The sequence below is a fragment of the Parasteatoda tepidariorum genome, chromosome 10 (assembly GCF_043381705.1).
Source record: "Parasteatoda tepidariorum isolate YZ-2023 chromosome 10, CAS_Ptep_4.0, whole genome shotgun sequence".
NCBI classification, from domain to species: domain Eukaryota; kingdom Metazoa; phylum Arthropoda; class Arachnida; order Araneae; family Theridiidae; genus Parasteatoda; species Parasteatoda tepidariorum.
Window position 1 is genome coordinate 23,350,257 of NC_092213.1, and position 12,655 is coordinate 23,362,911.

A 12,655-nucleotide genomic window follows, 5' to 3' on the forward strand; every position below is an offset into this window, starting at 1 on the left:
CTCACTTTAATTAAATAATAAAAAATAACAAATAATTATTAAAAATTATTTTCCTCATGAAATTATCTTTGGGTAAATGAGTTTTATGAGTGGGTGCAATTTTTTTTGAATTGCTTCATTAGTTTTTAAAAAATGACTGAAAACGCAAAATTAACATTAAGGGGCCCGAACTTTGAATCGCTCTCCTGACCAAACTATGGGGACCACATTTCCCAGATTGCGGCTACCCCCTATATTTTGAAGATGAAAAATCTAAATATGTAAAAAAAAATGTATGTTTATTCAGAGAAAGTACGTTTTTGTGTCTGATTTCGTAACTTAATTAATAGTTAGCACTAATTAATTAGNTTTTTTTTTTTTTTTTTTTTTTTTTTTTTTTTTTTTTTTTTTTTTTTTTTTTTTTTTTTTTTTGCGGACTGTACATTAAATCTGTCAAGTCGCAGAAGTCCTCCATGTTCCCATAACAAATCAAACCTCTGGGGGTACTGGATTGGAGATCGATCATTCTCTGATTCAGGTTAAAATTACGATCTGTGGAAGAATGAATGGATGTATTAATGGGTCCGCCCTATAAAAAGCAGGTGTGAAGTTTGGTGTGGCAGAATTCGTATTCTTGACCATAGATGGCACCACTGAAAAAAAGAAGCGCAAACTTTGCCTTAAATTTACTCGGTGTTACCAAGTAGGCTTGCGCGCGTGGCAAGTGGCATTAGAACCAATCAACCAACCAAACATGCATCTCATTGCATAAAAAAAGATACTCGCTGGGACGGCATAAGCCTGATCTGATCTGTAGGGCCACGAAGAAGAAGAATTTTACAGTACAGTGTCTAGGATTAGAAATATAATGTTTAAAGTACCGTATTTTCTTGTATTCAAAAAAAATATATACGCATTATCACAAGGACGCATTAGCACAATCATACTTAATCTTTGACTATAGCTTTACATTTTCATCTCTATCATTGAATTAGCGCAAGAAGATTATTATTATTTAGGATAATTTTCATTTTTGAAACGAAAACATTTTAAAATAGTTAAATAAAATGTTTAAATAATATAATAGCATACTTACTAAGAACATGTTTTGTTGCATTTTCGTAGTATATATGTTGCGGTGTGTTGGTAGTATATATGTTCTAGAAGAAAAATACTTTTACAATATTTCAAATAAAAGTGGAGCTACTTTAATTCAGTGATAAATATACTGATTTTGGCTCTTAGAAAAACAAAAGAAATCTTTAAACAAAATAGAAATATTAAAAGTTTCTAAACTTTCGCAATGTCTAAAAATAGTAAATTGACTCAGAAAAAAAAACAAAAAATATATATAATATCTAGTTAGAGTAATATAGTAATTATAACAATCTTATAATATTATATCAGCATATTAAAATCAAGTGCTAACTGGACGGGCTAATTTTCTCAACTTAAACGTTACAACGAAAACGTTTTAAATGATTTAAAGTGACATGAAGTAGAACATATTGCGATGCCTTCTGTTTTTATTAATAAGTGAGAGATAGAATGCTCTTTTAAGCAGCAAAAAATCTCATTCTTGATCTCCAAATTACACTTGAATAAATAACTGTACATTTTACAGAAGAAAAATACATTTTCCTCAGAAAAAAAAAACTTTTTAAGGAAAAATAGAGACTTTTACCTGGTATTTAAGCACAGTAAAAAATTTCCCCTTTTTTTGCAGATTTAGTACGTTTGACGGTCTAAAGCTGTTTTGTTGAGAAAACGGTTTTTCTCTGTTTTTTCTTCCTTATCATAGACGGATTAAAACAATCAGTTCAAATTCTAATTTTTGCCATGCAGCTTCGCTTACCGTACAATAACTCTATTTTTTTTAAAATCATTTTACGATTATTTACTATACTTGCTCCTATTTTCCATCTAAAATTTATGATTTTGAACATCGTACATATGAAACTACGCATCGATTTTATTTTTAAACTGATACTGTACATGATGATTACATTTCTTTAGATATACTTTTTTTAGTTAAGTTTAGCTCAACTTGCCAGACATTATCATACGGTGCCCCAGTATAGTTCTAAGCGTTTTTACACTTAAATTTTATTTCAATTAAGTAAGACTTCGAAAATAAAAACAGGTTAAGATTTTTCTTTATACTGAGTCGGTAGCTCAAAAAGGCAAAGCACTCAACACTCAATGAGCTGACCCATATTTGAATTCCAACGTCGATTGGTCGAACGAATGCTGCTGCATCGATCACAATGCTGAGAAATTTATTTTATAGAATTGTCTGTTAACCCTTAACGATCGGTTAATTTCCAAGAAAACTGTCATAAAAGTGTGTTTTTTTTATCCCCGCATCCTTGATTGGTGCTGACATCTAGTTTAAAATAACTTAACTATCAACAATTACCTTAAAAATATCCTGGTACTGCCATCAGGTGTGTAAAATGAGAAATAAAGTGTTTTCTGGACAAAAGAAATGAATTATTTTATTCTTATAGGCACGTTACCACTGAACACTCCTGCCCGGAAATATCACGGGAGGGAGAAATGGAGGGCGAAACCTCCCCCCGTCATTTTCAAGGGAGCGAGAAGGAAGGAGTTAAAATTTACAGAATTTGTTTGTTCAAATACGAGTAATTATCTACTTAAACAGGTGTTTGCAGTTATTTTTTTTACTACTTTACAGTGTACAAAAAAAATCTGAAAGCTTTTTGAATAAGAGTACAAAGTGTTTGAGTAATTTCTTTGTTTTTAAAATAGTTAAGAAGATTTTTTAACAGACATATATAAAAATGACTGTGGCTTAAATGACCCGAAACACTCAATATGTAAGTTTCTTACGACATAAACACAAAATTAGTTTTTTCAATGATAGAAGAATAAATCTGTAAGCTATGAACTTATTGGAATATATATACATTTCCTTTAAAATTAAGTATCCTGATATTTCCATTAAAATAATGTATCAATAATTTCAATATTTAACTCTGTTATTATATTGCATNAGTATTGCAGAATTAACTAAGAAATTTGATACATTCATTACAAGGAGTAGATCTCAAGATAAATCTGTAACAGCTCGAGACCGTAGCCGTTCGAGATCCCAATCTTCTCGTTATAAGTTATGTTGGTACCATTTTAAATTTGGAAACAAGGCACATCGCTGTGTTAAACCTTGCCAATTTCAAAAACCAACAAATACTTCGGAAAACTAACGGGCCAGTCGATTGAAGAGGCCAACGACTACGGCCATCCAAATTGCCGCCTCTTTCTTTTTGACAAGTCAAGCAAAAGGCACTATCTTATTGACACCAGGGGTACCTTTTCATAGATGACGGTTGTGGTGCGCAAGAGCAATAACATAACAAGCATTTATATTTTAGTTTTATGAAAAATAAAAACAACGTTGCTAAGACAACTCAATAATAATAATTACTATATTGACGTTCCAGACATTGGGATGTAAAAGTATTAATGGATTTATATATTTTATATTAACTTGTAAATAACTGTGTATATTAAATGTTGTGATGTCTCCAATTTACTTCGTTTTTATTTATCCAAAATCGCACATAGTAGGAAGATAGAAAACCTTCCCTTACAAATGTATCAATAATTTCAATATTTAACTCTGTTATTATATTGCATTGAAATAATAGCAAACATTCGCTATTTTAATAATTAACTTTAAAATTTGAAGAATTTTTCTGAAAAATAAGATCATTTATATGAATTAAAATATGTAAATAGTAAGTAATTTTTTTTCATCATTATAAAAGTTACTGAAAGTGATTAGGTAGAAACTAAAGTCCCTTTTATTTCTTTAATCTCTTTAATTATTCCATTGTAACTACCACCATGACTTACACTGCAAATTATACATATTTAGAACGAAAAGATTCCTTGCATTCACTTTTAATAGTAAACTGAAAGAAATGTGAAGAAAAAGAAGCTAATTTTAATCTCTTTTAATAGATTTTTGCTTTTTATTTCACCACTTCTGAGATTGTTAGTCACCAGTGGCATCCATATTATAAGAAAAATATTTTTCTAAGTTAGATATTTTTTTAACAAATATCAGTTTTTTATATTTTTTTTAAAAAAAAATTAGTTTTATAAAAAAATTGCAATTTTAAAGTCTGTCTTTATATGTCTGTTTTTTAATATGTCAATATGACAATAAAACTTTAATAGAATCTAAAGATAGAATAGAAGATTTAGTTTTATTTTTACTGCTTCCTTTCATAATTTTTAAAGTTAGGAGCTTAAGTAAAAAATAATCTTTTAAGCACCCTGACTCCTAAATTTTCCTATTTTGGTTCCTTTGAATGAAAATACCATTATACAGAAGTATAAAAATGCTCAAAACGCAGCAGGCTGTAGCAAAACAAATTTATTATTCATTCGCATTCTAAAGTTTTTGCTTTTATCGGAATATAGTATTAAATTTCCAGGCTTATATTTCGATCTAATATCATTGTATTTTAAACCTACTTTTCAATGGAAGGCAGCTAAAAGGTGGAAAAAGCATTCATTTAGTTTCAATTTAAACTGAATTTCGCTTTTTACTCGTTTTTAATCTGATTATGATGAAAGCTTAACTTTAAAAGGATTTGTCAGGGTTCGAAGAATAGATAACTGATTTCTGACGTCTACTGTGACACAAGCTGGTGTCTAAGCGACTGCTGCTTTTTTATGCTACTTTCTGCTAGTAGCGCATACATAAATTATTTACAGCAGTAAAAATTTTCGTTAGTTTGAGACCCATTGACGTCAGGCTAAATGCGGCAGGATTTCAGGGATTACGTTTTATGTAATTTAAATTTATTTTAGTTTCACTCTATTACAGCAATCACCAAACTATTGATCCATACGGACCACCAAGCCGAAAAAATTCTCTATCTCGTGAACCACCGCCTCTTTTTTCAGAAGGAGGAGAAAAGTTCCTCAATTGATTTTATTTTAGTTTCACTCTGTAATTTATTTTATAGTCTCACTCCATAACAGCAATCACCAATCTTTTGATTCGNTAATATCATTGTATTTTAAACCTACTTTTCGATCGAAGGCAGCTAAAAGGTAAGGTATTCATTTAGTTTCAATTTAAACTGAATTTCACTTTTTACTCGTTTTTAATCTGATTATGATGAAAGCTTAACTTTAAAAGGATTTGTCAGGGATCGAAAAATAGATAACTGGCTTTTGACGTCTGTGACACAAGCTGGTGTCTAAGCAACTGCTGCTTTTTATGCTACTTTCTGCTAGTAGCGCATACGTAAATTAATTACAGCAGTAAAAATGTTCGTTAGTTTGAGACCAATCGACGTCAGGCTAAATGCGGCAGGACTTCGGGGATTACCTTTTATGTAATTTAAATTTATTTTAGTTTCACTCTATTACAGCGATCACCAATCTATTGATCCATACGGACCACCAAGCCAAAATAATTCTATCACGTGAACCACCACCTCTCCTTTCGGAGGGAAGAGAAAAGTTCCTCAATTGATTTTATTTTTGTTTCACTCTATAATTTATTTCAGTTTCTTGCTATAACAGCAATCACCAATCTTTTGATGATCCTCACTGCCAACCAAGTTGGAATAATTTTATCTCGTGGCCACAGCCTCTTTTTTCAGAAGACGGAGAAAAGTTTCTCAGTTGGTTTTATTTTAGTTTCACTCTATAACAGCAATCATCAATCTTGATCCTCACGGACCACCACCCCTTTTCTTTTTTTTTTGGAAAGAGGAGAAAAGTTTCCCAATTGATTAGTGTAGGATCTAAAATATCTCCATGCAAAACAAAATTGACTTTTTTTTTTAAATTTGATTTAATTAAAAAGTTATTCAAGATGGCCAGTTTTCAAATAATCACTCTGTACATTTCAAATGAAATTTTTCTTTAACATGATGATCAAGGTTGAGAAAAAAAAAAGTAAATAGATGAAAATTAAAGTTTACTAAACAGTTACAGAAAGAGTAATAACATCCAATCAGTGCAACTTCACTATTTCGTATAGATGGGAAGGTCAAAAATTTGATTAACTCTGCCAAAGTGTGAAACTAGAATAAACTAATCTTTTAGAGCCACTTTGAAAGATTAGTATTTAGTTTTATTTTAAATATAAATCGCGAAAGCAAGTTTGCTCTGTTAGGCGGCCCAAAATATACCCTATACGTTCAGTTGCACATGTTCATTTAACACTTGTTCCTTTCAGTACTTATCAGTTGTTACCTACATTGTTACCTACAGTACTTATGAGTTGTTGCATGTACTTTTATGTTCAGTTAAATACTACTAAAGTTGAAGGTTAAGGCTATTGCTTAAAATCCACTAATTGAATAGGCGGTAAATCAAAAGCTATGCAAATAAATTATTATCCAGTTAAAAAAAGAATTAAGTGAACAATGAAATTTGAACCGATCTATAAAGTAAAAATAGATATATTGATCGATATATCGTAGTGTTTTAGTAATGTAATGCTAAAACTTTTGAAAACGCTAAAAGCATTTTTTTAAATATTATAAATAAACTGCTTTTAAAATATTATTGAATTCAATACTTTCTAAATATTTAAAGGTTTAAAATTTTTATGCTTTGATCGTAAAAAAAAGATATAGTAAATAAAGATACACTTACAAATTCTTAATTCCTGTTCCAGTGTTGGCGTATAACGTGTTCTGTCTGGCTTTAAAGCCAATTCTGTTGCCAACCTGAATATTTCACCTTTGACACGATTTTCGATAAGATAATTTATTCGAGTGTTTATACAGAAAAAGAGACCATTTTTTGTTCAACACTTCGTTAATGCTTGTAGCTTTGACCTTTGGAGAATCTAACGAATTCATAACAACATTTTACGCCTGTATATTAAGGAAGAGAGATTTGGTTTTTCCATTAATAATTTGTAAATAAAAAACCGCATTTACGTCAGACGTATGTAATACACCATTCTTTTAATATCTAATGTAAATTCAGGTTAAAGCTTAAACGAATTTTATGTAATACTCAAATATTTTATTATTGAAGTTATTGTTCTGAAACCCTAATTAAAGTTTCAAATACATAATTAGAATTTTCAACCATCTAGAGCTGCATGTATTATCAGTTTGTTGAATGTACTTTACTTTGTAGCCGGCGTTGAACAGCAGACCCAATTCCGAGTAATGACTTTCAATGTTCAATTCCGCGTTCAATGTTGCGTGCTCTGCATTCAGTATTCAATTTCGTTAGCACCATAGTTAGAATTTTAAACCATCTAGAGCTGCTTGTATTATCAGTTTGTTGAATGTATTTTACTTTGTAGCCGGCGTTGAACAGCCGACCCAATTATGGGTTTACTGCTACTAAAGTTAAACTCCGTAGCCTTGTAATTTTGAACCCAATCCAAAGGAACTTTGGAAACTAGGAAAGGGCAAAGGAACTCTTATATCGAGTATTGGAGAAATTTGCTTTCGTGGAGGATTTTTTGTTGGAGCTAACCGCATTTGTGTGACATGAGAGGAAGACCACGAGAACCTCCCACGGTTAGCCTGACGGCAAGGGGACTCTAACCCATGATTCGTCCACCACTGAGGATATTTCATGTCAGTACTGTGGTCAATGCAAGTCGGATGCGGAATTCGTATCGACTGGGATTCGAACCCGATTCGCATTGGAAGGCGAACGCTCTATCCCCTGAACCATCGCGTCTCCTGTTGAATGCTGTTGTTGTTGTTGTGGTTCATGTACGTCGCACTAGAGCTGCACAATGGGCTATTGGCTACGGTCTGGGAAGCATGCCTGAGGATGATCCGAAGACATGCCATAACAATTTTGATCCACTGCAGAGGGGATGGCACCCCCGCTTCGGTAGCCCAACGACCTGCACACAAAGTCGAGCACTTTACGGTAGCACAGTTTAAACGAGGACCAATACCGCACACCCTCGGTCCTTACGCAGACTGATACAAGTGGGTCACCCACCCACACACTGACCGCAGTCAGTGATGCTTGACTTCGGTGATCTGCTGGGAACCGTGTCTTAACGATAAGTCCGCTGCGGGACCCTGTTGAATGCATTATCGACGTGTATTATCAGTTTCTACCATTCAGACTGCAAGCATTCTATGAATAATGTTTCTTAATATTTAAAAATCATAATAGCCACCGTCGCTGTTTCTGGTGTTCAACTATACGTTACTTTTGTATAGTTTAGTTAACTTTGCACATCAAAAAAATTATATATATTCTGGAAAATAATTATCCTACTAGTATATGGTAAAGACATTTCTAGTTAAAAGTAAACGAGCTTTCGGTTAATTAAACCAAAATATACGGCATTTAATCCATTTGTTTCTTAATTTTTCCGTTCATATGGAAACTGATTTAGCGGAAATTCTAGTTTTCAAATTTATAGTTCTCATTATCACGCATTTAATAAAAATACAAAACTAAAAGTTTAAGTAATTGAAAAGTGGTCGTCACGTCATACTCAGGTAGAATCACGCTAAAATTACCATAATGTTCCTCAGATTTGTCATTCATTTTAACATTTATTTGGTGGTTGTAACATTTGGATGTTCGTGCATTTTACCAAATATAATGGTAATACCCCTTATAGCCTGTTTACTCTTCTATGATGTATTTAAAAAGATAGTTAACTTAAATGGTTGGTGGTAAGGGGATGGTTAATTATTTAGTTTTCTAATATATTTCTCAGTTACGAGAGGATAAATAGGCCTGAATGAAACTTCGAAATGTTTTGACGATACTAAATTCGGATTCTGCGATGTCTCTTTTACGCATATTTTTCTTCTTCTTTGACACTACAACCAATTACCGACCAAGGTTGTCTCAGTCGGTTTACCTCTTCTAGATCTATCCAATGCTATAGTTCACAATCTGTAACTCCCAAGTCTTTTAAACATTTCTCTACTCTATCTAACCATCTTGTTCTAGGTCTTCCTGAGAGCTATGCCGGCGGGAGCTTCGGTTCCTTATAGGGATACCCTAGTCGGACAGGTCAAAGGGGAGACCCCAGACGAAGAGGAACACCCTGACCTTCTAGGTTAGGGATTACGCGAGAAGTTAGCTACCCCAACACGAGAAGAAACTACCGTTCAGAAATTTGAATCACACCTAGGCGACCTGGACAGAATTGCATAAAATTACAAAAATCATTGGTTTTCATTCAAAATATAACCCTATTTGATATTTATGTGTGGGAAAAATATTTCCCTGCTCTTCGGCGACTGCTCACTCTCACCAAACTGATGTTTTAAAAGAAAAGCTTGATATACTATTATACACTATTTGTTGATAAATACACTATTTGTTGCTATTTTGCACGCCAGATTGTAACATTTTTTATTACAGAAAAAACTCTTTTTTTTCTATCTTTCTTTTAAAAACTTAGTGTTCAAACTGAAATTCAAAATTGGAACTAAACAAATTTTTGATATTTTTACTAATAATATGCTTTTGGAGAGGGGAACACTTGGAATCACTTTGGACAACTAATTGAGAACCACTGTCATAAGGTTAGCATATGCGATAAAATGCATTCAAATATGTATTCAAAATATGTATTTTTTTGCGAAGGTAAAATCTGATATTTTTATTTCTTTTACTAAAATCTTACACATTTTAGGAAGAAATATCCATTTTAATGAATATCAAAAAATATGAACTCAGAATTTTTAAGAAGTAATTTTCATTCCAAACAATACTACGTTAAGAGCATGCAACTAAAAATAGAGGGCATTTCTCGAATTTTTGGTAATTTTTTCAAATGAAAAATTCACTTTGAACTCGCTTTAGATTACAAGCAAAGCGTCAAATTTTTCAAATATACCCATATTTGTAACGAAGTAAATACTAAAATACTTTTAAAAAGAATTTGTTTAGTTCAATCCATGCTACATCATCACTACTAAGAGTTTATCAGTGTGGTTGAACTCTCAACCATACTGAGGAAGTGGGGTGTAGCACTCATCCTATAGACGAGAGGTGGTCGATCCGTAGTGGGATGAATCGCTCATCCCATAGAACTATAGTAAGGGAGGTCACTAAGCGTTAAAGTATGGTGCAGCGCTCTTTTTTCCCCTACTGGGAAAGATGGATCTAATAGTTTGGTCAAGAGAGCGGTTGAAAGTTTGGACCTCTTAATGTTAATTTTACTTAATGCGTATTTTGCCATGTCACGAGAATTTTTTTAAGCGAATTGAAGAAATTTTGCACGCAATTATAAATATCGTTTATCCAAAAATAATTTAAGCCAGAAAATAATTTGCAGCATATTTTTTTTTGCTATTTTTTTTAATAATTTTTTAGTAACAGTCGAAAACATTTTTCAGTTGAAGGGTAAACAAATTTTTACATCATTTTAAAGAATGTAATTTACATAGGAAAATACCAATTTTTTACAGAATTCGTATAATAGTTCCAAAAATATGGAATTCTGTCAAAGTCAGATTTTTGAAATTCGATTTCTCAGGAACTATTAGACCAATTCCGTTTAAATTTCGTATTTTTCCATATAAAATTACATTTTTTGAAATTATGTAAAAGTTTGTATACCATGCAATTCACAAATTATTCAGTTATTACTAAATAAAATAATAAAAAATAATAAATGATTATTTAAAAATATTTTTAGCATTGAATTCATTTTTTCTAGACGAATTATATAATTTTTTGCAAAACTTTGATTGTCGATTGATTAGACTTGAATTCGAAACTGTCAATTCAGTAGCCCCCTCGAACCATTAAGATTAAATCCTAGCAGAAGAGAATCCAATCATTAGATCAAAAGTTATTCAAGGAGTTTCAATGATTTTTTTTCACCTACTATACATACTTTAGCCGAAAGAGCTAATCAGATAATCGCATTACCGCCTGAACGGAGATTCAAATCCCAACGTTGACACCGCAATATTTCTTTACTTCATTCAATGCATGAGGATTTTCCAGTGTCCTGCTTTCCTCAATTGATGACTCTGCTCTTTTGGAATACGAAACTCTCATTCTAGCCTAGATGGCAGCACGGCTGGGCTGCTTAGCAAAACAAAACAAAATCTGGTTTTTTCCTCTCTCCAGATGGCACCAATAGATTGTTAAATCACATTCCGTAATTCTCTTGGCAAAACACAAGTCAACTCAACCACAAACTAACTTCACTGTCCACTAACCAACGAAAAGCCATGCAAACATAGCCTAACTCCAAAAACTAGTAAAACTATTTTTACAGTTTTGAAACCATGCCAGTTGTAAATGGTTACAAAACCATCAAGTTTTGTATCCACGGTTTTTTAACCATACAAGTTGTTAACGGTTTGGAACCTAAGAAGTTGAGGAAATTCTCCTAACTATAGACTATATAGTTAATTGGATGGACAGACCGTTGCCGGTGACTTTACCGTAATTTTGGAATGAAAATTTTAATCGTGAGTTTATATATAAATCTGTGTGCAGTGTCCTGAAGGATACATATTTTACTAAAGAACATTTATTTTCCCCACATTTCAGTATAACTATTGGGAGTACAAATTAGTTCAGTCATTTTTTGTGTGGTCAAAAATGCATTTAATTCAGAACAAAATGAATGAACAGATTAATAAAAGTATTTTCATCGCTGGCTACTACTTTTTCCCACCTCTCAGGCAATTTTCGAATTCCATCTCGAAAAAATTTCTCGTCTTTTGAGGCGATCCAGGTTAGGAGCCAATTTTCAATTTCTGCGGAAGAAGTGAACTGGTGACCTGCCAAATCATGCTGTTTCCATCAAAATAACCAGTAATCAGAAGGAGCAATGTCCAGCTAATACAGTGGGTGGGGTAAAATATCCCACTTGAGCGTTTCGAAATAATTTCTTACGACTTTTGAGACATCAGGCAGACTGAGAAGAATAACTTTGTCATGTCTTTGCTCGTATACCAGTCTTTTTTCTCGTAATGCACTGCTCAAATTAATCAATTGTAGCCTATACCGATCGCCCGTAATGGAATCACCAGGTTGTAGCAGCTCATAGTATACAAAACTATTCACCATTCTTCAAACGTCGCAACCATTCCCTACATGATTTATCAGTTGGAGCATTGTCACCATAAACCTCTACAAGCATTCGATGCGCTTCAGCTGCACTTTTCTTCCAATTAACATAACAACATAAAGCCTCCTGCAAATGGTGCTTCGTTACCACAAAATTTGACATATTCAGCAAAGTAAAAAACAGGGTTTTTGTATGAAACTCAAAGCGATATAAACTGAATATTATTGACAGATGTTTAACCTCTCTTAAACCACCGAAACAAGCTGTCACTATATAACATTCATAACAGCAGAGCCATCTTTTAGAAACGGATCGAACTAATTTGTACTCTCAATATATAAATTGTAAGGATGCTCTTTTTAAACCACGTTTACAAACGAAATTGCGTTATAAAAAATATCACACATTAAATACACGAAAGAAAATATTTAAAAACACATGGAAAAAAAATCTTTATATTCGTACCTAATAGTGATTACCTGAATTTAATATGCTTTACTTATTTACTTTCATTTGATGAATATTTTACAATTATATCATATACCATTTTTTTTACATATCGTGTACCTTTTAAAATATTTCCAAAACTAAATTCGCCCATTAAGAAATTAAAATCATTAAATTCAAATACAA

The 12,655-nt window shown here is 32.3% G+C and overlaps 1 protein-coding gene across 1 annotated transcript in view; it reads right to left on the minus strand.

Annotated features, from left to right (window-relative positions):
- LOC107447137 (U20-hexatoxin-Hi1a) overlaps positions 1 to 6,806 on the minus strand; it is a gene marked incomplete in the record, with an annotated part of 9,228 nt that extends 2,422 nt beyond the window's left edge. Inside the window, 2 exon segments of the mRNA XM_071187084.1 lie at positions 1,076 to 1,139; positions 6,631 to 6,806. Of these exon segments, the coding sequence (XP_071043185.1) occupies positions 1,076 to 1,096 (21 nt within the window).
- Between the last annotated feature and the right edge of the window lie 5,849 nt (positions 6,807 to 12,655).